Source organism: Caloenas nicobarica, chromosome 1 (assembly GCF_036013445.1).
Source record: "Caloenas nicobarica isolate bCalNic1 chromosome 1, bCalNic1.hap1, whole genome shotgun sequence".
In the NCBI taxonomy this organism is placed as follows: Eukaryota; Metazoa; Chordata; class Aves; order Columbiformes; family Columbidae; genus Caloenas; species Caloenas nicobarica.
Genome location: NC_088245.1, coordinates 15,730,400 through 15,745,056, shown reverse-complemented (window position 1 = coordinate 15,745,056; position 14,657 = coordinate 15,730,400). Strand labels below are relative to the sequence as shown.

The window sequence follows — 14,657 nt, the reverse complement described above, 5'->3', positions numbered from 1 at the left end:
TGGATTTTTGAACTGTGAAAAAGTTTTTATTTTACTACAGCTCAGTTTTGGGGAAAAATGCTTACAGCGAGTAGACTTTTTCATTTAAGTGACACATCTACATAAGAGTGTTCATTTTTAACATATAATTTCTAAGTGATTGAATCCAGGGACATCAGTCACAGACCTCTGCATCATATAGATCAGCAGAAGACTAGACGATATCAGAAAAATAGTGTAAAAATAGGAATTCATGGCAGTTTACAGCGTTTGATAAAGGATCGTTATCTGCTTTTGTGAGGCTGGGACAGTCTTTATAAACAGAGCCTTGTCACCTGAAATAACTCTGTGTTTGATAATAGATGTGAATCCTCCCATATTCAAAATGAGAGCATATTCGAGTTGAAAGGACAGCCTGGGTGAAATGGGGCAGATCTCTGGAACCTTAAAAATAAGCGAATGAATGGAACAGTGTTAGTCTCCTAATGTAGTGGGAAATCCAGAAAGTATGAGTGATGTTAGATCAAGATTAACATCAGTTGCTGGAGCAGTTGTACATTTGTTTAATTTCCTGTTACCTGCCGCAAGCCTTTCAAGGCTGAAAATAGCACTGATTTTTCTTCTGGCTTTGTCATTCTTTATTTGTCAAGTTTAGGAATTGCATTTTAGGTACCTTGTTTTAAGAAGCAAGTGTAAAAGCAGATGCTTCCCTCATCAGATTTCGTAAGACTTTGACTCATAGAAGTTATCTTTGTCTGTTTTAAATGGATATCTTCAAAGTTGCACAGCCCCAAACTTTTTCCTCATCAAGCTGTTGTTAGAAAATCTCTAGATTTAGAGAGTTCTAATCAGACTTGGGCCTTAAATGAACTATAAGAGTGATAATTAAGTTTGATACCAAGTGTTTCACAACCATGATTAGCATCTTTATTGTACAAACTAAGTTTTCCATGTCCAGTCTTCCAATTCTGGATTTTCTGCTGGTGCTTTAGATATGTGCCATTTAATGTGATAACTCATGCCACTTTGAAATTAATTGTAAATATTACATCATTAATACTAAAGATAGGATAACATTGTATATCATTCATTGATATAAATGCAAAGATACAGGTTGTCTATATGAATCAAAAAATCACTTTGAACTTAACAGCGTGTATTGCTTACTGCTTTATTTTGCAGCCTCTATGTTTCTGAAACAAGCTTTTGAAGGAGAGTACCCAAAATTACTGAGGCTTTATAATGACTTGTGGAAGCGCCTGCAACAATATAGTCAAAATATTCAGAGGAATTTTAACACAAGTGGAACTACTGATCTCTTTGCTGAACTACAGCAAATGGAAGAAGATACACAGGACATCTTCATGCAGAAAAAACAAGATTATGAGTATGTATTATGAACTCTAAGGCAACAAAATATAAAGCTTTTCACCCTGCAAAAAACACAGAATATTTTTAATAACCTAGTGTTATTCAAATTGTCAGAGTGGGAAAAGTTTAAAGGCTTTTTTTTTCCTCTTGCAGTTGTTGGTTTAATACTATTTTAGAGCTGCAGGACTTTCATTAGTTTATATAATTAACAGTGTTGGGTTGTCTTTCACAAAGTCCCTGATTTTGGAACTAGTTTTATCTTTTTGTCTCTTTGGGTGAAAATAAAGAGCAGAATGCTGTAAACTCAGTTTTATATGTGTTGCAATTACAGCAGTAGCTTTCTCTTAATGATACTGCAATCACTGGAGTGTGACAAATGCTCAGTTTGTTATGATTCACAGTTTTTATGTTTATACATCGTAGAATAAACATGCTGAGTGGTAGATATCAGAAGGATCAAACTGGAACAGGCTCATCAAGTCTATTAGAACTTCTAGACTTATGCAAGATAAGATGAATATTTTATGTGGGATTTCTATTGGCTTAAATATGTTCCTGAGCAGTCAGGGGGACTCTTCTCATTGACTTCAATGAAAGCAAAGTAAAAAGTTCACCGAACTTCTGACAATGAGGTAAAATGTTTAAGAGAGCTACTGCTTATGCATTTGCACAACTAGAAATACTAAAGACTGAAGCTTATTAGAGGTAAATTGAACAAGAATCTTTCTATTCGAAGTTTTCTATATGCATACCTATACCAGGAGATACTTGTTTTTGTAAAATATATCAACTACAAGCTATCAGCTAATGAAGTATGTGAATATAAAATGGCCTTTCATTGCAGTTCTAGGTATCTTGCTGTTATTTTGCAGATGTTTTTAGCACTGTTTGTCTCGAGAACACCTTGAAGTAGAGATTCCATGTAGGTCTTACAGAAAGTACTAAGAACCATATTGAACTACGCAGAATGGCTCCCTGACTAGTTACGTGGTTCAAGTGAAAAGCAAGGTGCTATACACTATTAAAATATTTTCAAGTGCATATGTTTAAAGAGCAGAAAGAAAACCCAGGTTCAATACTGCAAAGTCTATATCATCTGGAAAGATTCAATGCTATTGTGTTATTTTAATTCAAAATGCATTCGTTTTGTCTTATGCCCACAGTCCAGAAAAGGCCTTGAAAGATTCACTGCAACAATATGAAGCTGCTTATTTGTCAAAATCTTTGTCTCGACTCTTTGATCCCATCAATCTCGTCTTCCCTCCTGGAGGTCGGAATCCTCCTTCTTCTGATGAGCTCGACAGCATCATTAAAACTATAGCCAGGTATGCACATATAATACATTGAAAAATGTAATCTTCAACATGTTTTTTCTCATAAGTTACAATTTTATAAGTGAGACTTCCTTAACAGTAAAAGGTTGATTACTCCTTAGTTATGAAACTGGTTAGTGTAAAAATTAAGTCAGGATATAGAATGGAACGGAATGGAATGGAATGGAATAATATTTCAGTTGGAAGCGACATACAAAGATCACCTAGTCCAACTGCCTGACCACTTCAGGGCTGACCAAAAGTTAAAGTGTGTTGTTAAGGGCATTGTCCAAATGCCTCTTAAACATCTGGAAGAGAAACTTCACACATACTGTAAATGTCTGATATCTTAATTATCCTAACTGTGTCAAAGGGAAGATGATAGTGGCTTGGCTGCAAGTGATAATACCTGATATAAATATTCTGTTAAACAGCCAGATAATACATAAAGAGAACCATTCCAGGAAGATTTTGTAAAATGAGATGCTTAAATTACCAATTATGTGTTTTCCCTCATAAGGTTTTGGAAAGGACAACTCTGTTTAATACAGTCTGGAAATGATGGGCAGTATTCACAGTATGTGTGTGTGCAATATTAAATACTGACACTGAACTTGTGACTGGGAGTTGCAGATGTGCAGAATGTGCCTGTTGGTGTGGTTGTTGATGTTATTTTGCTCCTTGCAGAAGAGAAGGGAAAACGACATGAAAATTATGAAATTTCAGCTGAATTTTCCAGAGTGACCTTTAGCTAATGATGTTTGGGGCCCTGCAGAGTTCACGGAGAAGGTTTTTCCTACGTCAGGGAGCCTGATGTCTCTCCAGCTCTTGGGAGAGGTTAATCTCCTCACGAGCAACTTGATAGTCCCTGTGCTTCTGTTTTCAGTAGAGCATTTATTAATGCAGCCCCAACCGATGGAGATCTGGGGGGGCTCCATGAACAAGAAATACTGGAAGTGATTTAGAAATATTTTCCTTCTTCCATTTGTTCCCTGTCATTCCTTTGGGGCCTCTGTTACTATAAAGGATTGCCTAAAACGCAGCTTAGCAGTTGTGTCAAGCTGAGGCGTCCCCTGGGTATTTCTGCATAGCTCATGTAATTCTAGAGTTGAATGACTGTGTATTCACCTGTAATGTTTGAAGGCTGCTGCCAAAGCTTGAATGTAGTTAATTGCAGTCAATATTTTTGAATGGCTTACTAATAGTGATTTCATACTGAAGTGTCATTCCTAAACTTTGCTCATTTTTACTAGAATAGGAACACTGCACATAAAATTCCCAAATGACTTGTTAAATCGTAAACTGAATTACGGTGCTTAGAAAGACTTGGTTGTATGTCTTACTCTCTCTAAATTGATGTGCCACGTAACTACATATTCATTGTTAATTCTTTATCAATTAAATACAGCACTGTTTATTTGTTAATTAATATTTGTGATCTTTGCTTCCAGTGAGCTAAATGTGGCTGCTGTTGATCCAGACCTGAGTTTAGCTGTGGCAAAAAATGTGGCAAAGACCATTCAGCTCTACGGTGTGAAGTCCGAGCAGCTTGTAAGCAATTTTAAATTTCTAAAAACTTGTGTTTTTCTATGTACAATGTTCTGGGTTTTGTGGATTTTCAACATAACAGTAAAGCAATCTAGATAGACAAAACCTTCAAATTGGCTTTTCATTATAGTTGGAAACATTTTCACTTAAATTCTGCCTTTTGGATAAACACAGTCTATTGTTAGCAGTAAAATTTGCCTGTATAACTCCAAATTGGATTTGCCATATTAATTTTTAAAAAATCAAAATTGTAGTTCTTGTTAAGTAAAATTAAGTTCCATTTGTTCTAATACTTACCAACATTTGGTATTCCATCAGCTGCATGATACATTGCCATTATGGTACTAAAATCTGGACTATTCAAATATTTTTTTTCAGTATTTGCAACAAAATTTGGGCATTTTTCCATATATTTATTGTTTGACATACATTTAACTGACCCTTGATTTGTTTGCATATCTCAAACACTTCTAGTCATTTGCCATGCACTGCTATCTAGTGTTAACTGAATAGAGGAAGTTTCCCAAAGCCTTATTCTTTGGGTAAGGATCCCCAAAAAGCCAACGGATAGTACAGTGAATGTTGTTGTCATACGAAAAATTAATTTTTGAGATCAACAATGTTCTTGTGAAGTCTGTTGCTGAAATTTTAATGCTTTTCTTATGAAGAGATGAAAATTATTTTTTGCAATACACAGACCCACAAGAAACGACTAACTGCTTGTGTTTGTAAACAAGTTTTTAACTTAACATGAATTCTGAAAGCAAACTCAGAATCCCGTGACACTCATTTACTATATGGGTCTTTTAAAGACAGATACTTGTTAACAATTTTTTGTAACAATTGGCTACAAAACATTGCAGCAATTAAGTTAGTATGGATTCTGTTTACCTTTTAGACACGTGCTGTCTCAGAGTAGCTTTAAAGAAATTGGAATTCAATAAGACATACCTTGTTTACCATTTCTGTTGGATGAATTGTATTGGAAGTTTGCATGGAAGAGGAATGTAGGTGGAGCAGCTTTAAGGCTATAAAGAATATTTAAAGTTTTAAAATAAAACTTTATTTTGCTATATATTTGGAGCATAATGCTTAAGTTGGGTCTTTCGTTAAAGACAGCCAGTCATGGCTTCATAATTTCAGAGTGAAATTTGCTCATGAAAGAAATCAGGATTTTTAGTAGGTTGCAAGAATCATCGCGAGTAAAGCATATTACACTTGTCTCTATTTATCATGGATTGTGGTGCCAAATACTGGCATTCAGCTGGAAAAAAAAGACATATCAGCTGTAACAGTGAAAGCACCAGGGTCTGTTGTGCTCATCATCTCTGTCAGAGTTTGAATCTGGGCAGCAGCTTGTTTGAAAGCATACATCGTTTTGTGATCAGCCAGCTGACACATTCTTAAGAAATGCTGAACAAAATGGGTATGTAGAAATAAGCTGACAAGTACATGATTTGTGGCTTTGCATTAGCTGACCTTAAACTAAAGGAACGTAGAAGTAAAGAGGGAGTCTGAGCCCTTGAACTTCTTGGTATTGACAACTGAAAATAAAACCTGAAACTTTGAAAAACTAAGTGACAGGTTTAGTCAAACTGGCAGAATGAACATGAATGTCCTTCAAGAATATTCCTGCAAATTGCAAAACAATATCACAGAATCAACTATTTATCACACAGCTACTTTTTTATCTTTTTTTTTTTTTTTCTCTTTCCTTACTGATTCACGTTACAAAACTAAATGCTGGAAGGACTCAACACAGTTGCCAAGCCATAGGTGTATGGTGCCATCTTTAAGTGCTAAAATATCACGCGTAGCCTCCAGCTGCCTCTCCAGAAGGGCACGGCTCTCCCACTTCTCCTGTGCCATGCTTGCCAGCCCTGTGGATATAATCTAGAATATCTTAATTTTTTTTTTTTGTACCTATTTTTGGGCAGACAGATTGAACCTGAGATGTGTACCATGTGTAGAACAGGAGCTATGTCAGACAGCACTGTTTCATTATATTTTAGTGGTGTAGCCAAGAATGCAATCTTCATTCAGTCTTGCAATCCAGCTTGCAGTAATGGCTTTCTAAAGCTGAGCAGGGTGACCGTGGAACATTTCCGCTCAGATGCTTCATTTCTGATAGATATAGTAGAGCAGTGCTAAAGACGGAAATTTAATTTCCTGGAGGAATTCACAATTGACTTCTCTTCCAAATTAAAAGTAAACAAAAGTATCTCAGAATTCTCAGTGAAGAAAGATGGGGGAGAACGTTTAAGAGTCATTAGATTTTTTTTTAATGTTGTAATATTGAAGGTAGATTTGAATGGTGAAAAACTGAAATGTGCAGTCCTAAAATGTTGAGACATTCTGATGTCAGGGTTTTTATTTATTCAGTTTCACAAAAAAAGGAATTGTGATTCACTACGATTTCATCACTGTTTCTCCAGTTAGCTTTAGATAGGACGAATAACAATCAAAATGTTATGCATGACTCAAAGATTTTACTTTTGAATAAAAGCAGCATCTAGCAATCTGTATATATAGTACTAAAGCAAAAACAAGTAAAAAAATATGGCCTTTTCCTGTGAATCCAAAATGTGCGTTTGTGTTACTTGTGACTTTGTATACTTCTGGCTTTTGGTTTTCAGCTTTCCATATACCAAGAACTTGCTGTTGCTGTGCCTGAGACCTGTTCTCATATTAACCAGTTCAATTTATTTCAGAGAAGATATAAATAACCTTCCGTAAGCAGTAGGTAGATACATTCTGCAATTGGATGGATCTTTAGCTAACTCCTTGCTGATGCTTGATGTGGTTGGTGTATGCCATGAAGCATCCAGAAGAATTGTCCTAATTTCACTCAGTGTGATTACAGATGTTCTTACTATACAGGATTTGAAGGGATAATTATACATTGCACTAAATTTAAAAAAAAAAAAAATTGGTTATTTTAAGAGTATTATCTCTCAACTTTATCACACATCCTGTGTTTTGTTAGGTGATGCTGAGGAAGGGTGCTTGGTATATTTTCTCTGTACCATTATTATGTCTCTTCTTATTCACTTTTTCTCTGAATCAGGCAGCCCAATCATCTTCATAATGATTACAGACCTCACAAGATTTTAGTTTAGTCACCATTTCAACATTCTTCTCGTTCCAGATTGGAAGGGAGATTAACAAATCTGATCATCATGTTTCGGATAAGAGCGAAATTTTTCTCTTCTGCGTTTGCACGTTGTAATCCACTGCTTACTTTTTTACATAATGACTGCTTACTGAGCCAGATTTTGTTCACTAGCCACTTTTTCATACAAGTGCCTTAGCCCACATAAAAAAGGACGTTAACTTTTCTCCTTGATTTAAGAGTTTCCCAGAGGGGTCATCCATTCCTATTTGCAAATACCTTAAGTTACCCATCTTGACTGACACATATAACATGTTGTGCTCTTGTTTAACTGGCCACATAAAGAAAATTAGCTCTTTCATCAAATGCTGACAATAAGTACAGTGAAGGGAAGAGATTCATCAAGAAACAGTAAATTGCATTTCCTGAAATCAAAAAGTTGAGTAATTTGGGTTTTTTTTTGAGAATCCATGCTGCTTAACAAAAGATAGCAGCTCACAAATCCGCCTCCTAGAGAAATTTTCACCCCTTTGTATAACTGATAGTTGAGAAGAGATGTAAAAGAGAGTTCATGTCTTAATAACATCTTCGTTAGATGCCTTTGACATGGTAACACTAATTGCATGGCAGCATCCTATAGGGTGGGGGTCTCTAAATGCTTGTGGTCGTGCATCCCTATCAGTAAAACTTTTTTGAACATACACCCCCATTATGTGTATATCTATTTCTTTATAAATTGTGTACATGTACCATGGAAGTTCTAATATTTTCCTCCTGTACCCCTTTGGATCGTCCTGCGTAACCCCTATGGTGCATGCACCCCACTTTGAAGACTAGTGCTCTAGGGTAATACTCTGCAATAATCTTCCATAATAAGGAGTGAATAGATTTTTTGGCATTTTTTGAAAAGATGCCTGATCGATTGCAGTCTTTTAAATTCATGTTTGATTTCATTTGTATGCTGCTTTAAATCGGATTTCTTATTTATGTATACAGAAATGAAAACGATAGTCACCTGTTGATTTGAAGTGATACAAAACTATATTTCCCCAGTCGATTACCTGTTATTTTGTCAATTACTGAGCTGAATTTTAAATGTACTTGAAATGTTGTGATTTCTCTCATAATTAAAAATCTCTTTGTTGCAACTTTACAATCACTTTGTTTTGGTTTGCCTGTTGATAGAGCTCTTGCTCTTACTGATACTTAGAACTGGATGTCTTGGCAGAGAGAAGTCATGAAACATTGGGGGTTAAAAGCTCTGAAACTTTTACAAGACATGTAATTTTGCCAACAACCAGAAAAACAAATTGCAAGATCCATTGTCCTTATAGAGATTAAAGATGAAAGAGCCCTATTTGGTCATCTAATCTATTCCCTTCCCAGCACGGGACTATTTCAAACAATATTTATTGTTAGGGTTTTTGTTGCGTTCTTTCTGCTTTTAGAGTGATTATTTCAGTTACCTCTTATATTGTGAGTGAAGTGTAAGTACTGTACGTTCTCTTACTTTTTGCTATTTCTGTTCAGCTTGGCATGTGGGTGGATTGAAATACACTAACACACCCACCAAGTGCACAGAGATGAAATGTGTTGTGCTGTGAACGTGAAAATGCAATTGTTTAGAGAAGATGTGGTTCTCCTACTTTTTGAACCTGGAGACCTCTACTAGTTTCGTCCTTGGAGTTACAGTCATCTGGTCAGACTATCTTTACTAACTGCAATCAGAGTCCCACAGCAATCCTTCCCGTCCTGTCTCCTGGAGGCTGTGCCTTGCTGCCTCCTCCTGCCAGGAAGCATTGCTGTTGGAGACGAAGTGGCCGGGTATCTTTTGGCCAATAAACAGTCAATGTGCAGAGGCAGGATTATAAAAATCAGGTTGCCCACTTGCTTTTCAGAGCAGATGGGGGCGATTACACTGGCAAATTCTGCTGGGTCAAACTATCTTGAAAAGCATTTTTATATGTGGGTATGTAATGGTATGCTTACGTGATTTAGGCAAACGCAAACTCACTCTGCTCTGCTCCCAGATGGCAGGGCACATTTTAGCTGCGCTCCAAGCCAGGGTGACCAGCTCAGCCTTAACACCTTGCTGAGCATAACACCATTCAGCCTGGAGCACAAGCAGAGCAAGTTCATGTCTGCTTCAAGTACAGGCAAAGCAAGAATCTGCATGGCCATGTTACACTAGGCAGATTTATCCTAAGGTTAGGGCAGATAAGGCTAAAATCAGTGGGAGCTGCGATTGTCTATAATTCGAGAGATTCCCAAAAATGGAATATTGTATTTATGGAGTAAATGTATGTTTCAGAAAAGTTTGTCTTAAAAAAAGGGATCTTTCCAACAGACAAGAGGCTGCAGGCAGATGATATAATGGGGATCTTCCCCGCTGTCAGACTTGTGAGCAGTCATAAAGAGGAAGCACTCAGAAGATGGAGAAGGATAGTGGGTGTAATGAGGGAGCAATGAAATAGAGAATTTGAATAGTTTTTTTATTCCCTTAACTAAATGTGGTTGGACTTGTGTCATACACCTTACAGAAGTTGATGAATTAGGTGGAGGCCTGAAATACAGCCTGTAGGCAGTGCTCTGGGAGAGCTACTAATCCATCCTTTGCCCACAGCTCATGGGAGAGGCTTGACTTCTCATCAGGATTTTATCCTGGGCAACGGTTGTGGGATTTTCTGATTATCAGGTTTTCCTAGTATAAGCCACTTGGAAATTTTTAAGCACTGTATGGAGAGCAGAGTCCTTCCTGGTGTTTTGAAGAATTCTTTGCCAACCTTAAGAAAAAATAAGATGACACTTGGTGTACTTTATATATTTCAAAGTTAAAATGCTAAAGACACAGTAATAGAAGTGATTTTTGAGATAAAAGAGAAGATATAGGTTCCTCAAAAATTAAAAGTCCTTGCAGCAAGGTTCAAATAGTTGTCCGATATCCTCAGAGGGTAGGACATTGATTCACATATTGAAGACCTCTGGTACTAGACATAGCAAAAGGCAAAATGAGAAAAAACTTGCTACTCTGATCCCCAAACCAATGAATCGCTATACACCAGGGACACAAAGAAATTTGTATGGGTTTTCTTTGGTAAATTAGGTTTTTATATTCTGGGTTGTTTTGAGGGAAAAGTCAGAATCAGCTAATATCTGTGATAGAGAGTAGGCAGCCTCTTTCTCCCTATCAGTAGTATAATGATCTTTATCTACATTTGCTTAAGTAAATATTTGAGTTATGTAATGTTATACGTGGATTTAGAATGTGTAGTAATTGCAGAGTACCACCCAGTAATATCAGCAGTACTATACCGGTACTCAGCCAAGTACAAAAGGTTCTTGGGAAATATCTGTGAAGCTTTGGTTTAGCCCGATATTGTTTTTCAATGCAATGGTGAAACTGGATTCCAGATGTTGTAAAATAATTCTGAATGTTTATTTGGATTAATGTTTAAATATAAAGTGAGTCTGACATAAAAAAAATCTATAATTAAAACTAATATACATCTTCTTGAAACTTTATTCTGAGGGTTTACTGAGATCTACTTTTCAATTAACTGGTACTAAATAGTGTAACTGTGACTGTGTTATTTTAAAGTATTATTATCTGTCATAATGAGGAGAAATGTACTTGAGGACAGATGTTTTAGTGCATTATTGCTTAAGAAAGTAAATACCAAAAAAGAGCATAGGAAGTAGAAAAATGTAACAATTAACTGTTGTTTCAGCCCCTCCTTCAGGGTCAAACGCTGATATATGCCAGTCACTCACTGCTTGTCCCCAAATGGTATTTGCTTTTGAAACTGAGAATGGATATGGAAGGAAAAACATAACTGTCCTCAGAACAGCAAATTTAAATAAGTAAATAAGCTTGGTCTCATCTGTTTGAAGGCAAATTTGTATCATCAAGGCTTGTTCTGATTAACGTTGGCCTCACTTCAAGGATCAGCAAAACGTGTCTGTTTTTGCTGCAGAAAGGCCACGCGTTTAATCGCTCCACACTGTCACCCTGCTGTTTGTGTTAATGTCTGCCTCTCTCAGCTGAGAGCATAAGCTCAGTAAAGGTTTATGACTGACACTCAGGACTCAATTTGCCACCCACTCTGTGTCTCCAACACGGGACGTAACAGTAATGTCTGTAGTGGTGAGCGAAAGGTGCCAGGGAACGTTCCGGGGCCTAGGCCCGCTGGTGCAGGACAGGCCGCATCATGGCTGCAGGGGCTCCCCTTACTGCACAGCCCATTCGGGGATGGTCTCTGCAATATTGCCTCCCCTGAGCCATGGGTGGTGGTTATTTGAGAGATTGGTTGCTGGCCCAGGCCAAACACTTGCAAATGGCTGTCCTGACAGCATGGCGGTACAGATGACCACGTGCCAGATCCAGGAGCCTTTCCTGGCGCTGTCAGGTTTACTGCTATGGGTGTAGCCGATGTGTGAATGAGACTGAATGAGAGCGACGTGCAAAATCTGTTCAAGAGGAAGTTTAAAATGCTGACAGATTGGTGTAATTTTTTTCTTGCATCTGGAATTCATACTTTCTTACTTCTGATGTAAAAAAAATCTCTAAGGCAAAAGTTAGGAGATGCTGATTTCTTCTATGGTAACATTGCTTTTGGCCTTAGGATTTTCTTAGATTGCCAGAGCTGTAAAAGATATGCTTTCCTAAACAAGTTTTTCTATCTGTAATGCTTGTCAGCTGTGCTTGACTTATTTTCAAATAGCATTTGATGTTTCTACCAGAGTATAAGTCCTTGAAAAGAGCACAGTTGTCTGTGGTGTTGTGGCTAGTTGATGGCTCCAAGTATTGTTGGATGGATGCAAGAACATTCTTGGATATTAACTCTTTTCAGGACTGCAACACTTTCTTCAGGTAGCGTTATATTTCTTTGAGTCAACTCAGATGACACCTTTTTGGATGTCAGTGCAACCAACCCCTTCTGTAAATTAATATTCTATTTTTAGTGAATGCAATGGATGGAGATACAGGCTGAGGAGCATCTATTTGTCATGTTCATGTATTTTTAGAGCACTGATCTTTGTAATGCTGATCAGCACCAAATGCATTACACAAGATTAGCATCAAAATATATATAATGGAAAGTCAGCTCTGCTGCAGTTGTTCTTAAATTATTTTTAGTGTTGCCCATAAAACTTGTGTGGCTCAGTGCATTATCCTGCCATTGTGCTCTGTCTCTACTCTATAGGAACCATTTTTAAAGGTGAATTTCTGTTCTCTCAGATGTTTTCAGTCCTTTCTGAGGCTTCAAGTAAGATTGTCAGTCAGTGGTACACATTGTGAAGATTTTAATAAATGCCCACTTTCCAGTAGAACTGAAGCCCAGACAAACAATTTATCTCTCATGTTCCTTTAATCCAGCTTATATTTGAACTTGTGATTTGCAAGTGCAAGATTCCAAATTCTGCTTTTCTTACATCCTCAGCTACTGTTGTGTTCTTTACTGCTGCTCAGGTGGCTTAATCTTTTGCAGTTACTCATAATCATCTTTTCAATTTCCCACTTTTAATGGATATTCAGCATTAATATCTCCATTTTAAATAGCTCTAGTCCACTAGCTAGCCATTTAGTATAGCTTGAATAAATTATTTGGGAGCGTTTTTGAGTTTAAAGAAGCAGACTGTGAGAAAACATACCATATTCTTCTCACAGTACTCTAGAAAATTTATTTTTGTCTTTCAGATTTTCTGAGAAAAAAGCTGATCCTTTCCTTTGAGTATGTTTAAAAAACTAGCTTGTAATTACTGAGGTTTAAAATAAATCTCAACTTTCTGCACATCCATCCCATCATCATAACTCTTCGTGATATTGTGGTTGATGAGTCTTGATTTTTTTCATGATTTCTTTCATTGTGCGTTTATGGTGCATCTGATCGATGATAGTCAATAGAAAATAGTCTGCGGTTTGTTTTTTAGTGACGTAGTTTTGAAGGCATAATTCTATCATGCCATGGCTTCACAGATCTTCCAGGATCTCTCTTCCTGAGATTACAATTAAATGTGCTCTGATCGTGGTTTATATTTTTACTGTTTAAAAACAATCTCTAATGTATTAATGCTTCTTGTTTTGGAAACCTTGTTGCAATACAGAGCATGAGGAACAAAAATGCTAGAACACCAGGTGGAATAGAAAAACAACTATTAATTCAGCTTAGACTCCGAGCTGAGAAAGAGACAGCGTCTTTACAAGGAATTTTTGTAATGTCATTTGTAGAAGAAAAAGTGTCTGTCATGCTTGATCAGGGCAATGAAGATTTAAATAAGCTGTTTACAGTGAATTATTTAGATGATAAGCAGTATGAATGGCATATTTTTGTCCAGAATCTAAAAGGCTAAGTGTATTATAACTGATGCAGAGGCTAAATTGGAACATCTTGGCTCAATCAGTGAAGTTGTTAAGAAAAGCAGAAATGCAAAGGAAGATGGGATTTTAAAGTTAAAATATTGCAATGATGAAACAGTTGGATGAAAAGGATCCGTTCTTTGTCTTCTCTGAGTATTAACAGAGATAGGAAATTTTTGTGAACCTTTCGGTCTATACTTAGTGGTTGACTAGGAAAAGCCAGAGAGGAGCTGGACTAAAGTTCTCCATTGTTTGTGCCCCTGTCTGCCTGGTGGCCAGGAAAAATATCTGTAACATGTTGCAAGAAAGGAAGATGTTGATCTAGGAGGGGTGTAATTTTGGTTTCCTCTTAGGGGAAATGAAAAAAATTAAGACCTCATTTATGGAAAGCATTTGTTGGGTTGGCTTTAATCATATGTATTCCTAAGGAGAAACGTACCTTACACCAAACAAAAACACTCATTTAATTGCTCATTTAATTTATACAAATTCCTCAAATGAAATACGCTACAGTAGCAACAAAAGGGATGTGAGCTGCATCTCTGTTAAGATTATTGATGTTTACTGACATTACTGTGGTTTGGGGTATCTGCATCGTTGGTTTTTTTGTCCACCCATCCTCGTATCTGACATGGCTAAATTTAACTAGCTGAATAATTCAGCGAAGCAGGGGAGAACAGGGTGGAGACGGAGAGAGAAGAGATTTCCTGGAATCAGATTCTCCCAGTGAAGGGAAAATACTGCTCATGCCCTGGAATTTTGGCACCAACTTTAAACTCCAGCAAAGTTCTGAGGACTGTGATGGTTTTGAATTGAAAAGCATGATGAATTCTCATTGTAATGACATAAAGTGAATTTCTGATTGCCTTTTTTATTATGTGATCTTACAAGAATTAATCCATGTCTAGTATTAGATGGTGTTATATTGAATTGTGAGCTTTCATTTGCAAGTGAATCACTGTTCAGGACATATTCC

General features: G+C 36.9%; 1 protein-coding gene across 1 annotated transcript in view; it reads left to right on the top strand.

Annotated features, from left to right (window-relative positions):
• COG5 (component of oligomeric golgi complex 5) overlaps positions 1 to 14,657 on the top strand; it is a 186,545-nt gene that overhangs the window by 140,394 nt on the left and 31,494 nt on the right. Inside the window, exons 12-14 of the mRNA XM_065658674.1 lie at positions 1,162 to 1,366; positions 2,514 to 2,675; positions 4,115 to 4,214. Of these exons, the coding sequence (XP_065514746.1) occupies positions 1,162 to 1,366; positions 2,514 to 2,675; positions 4,115 to 4,214 (467 nt within the window). The remainder of the gene's footprint in view (positions 1 to 1,161; positions 1,367 to 2,513; positions 2,676 to 4,114; positions 4,215 to 14,657) is intronic.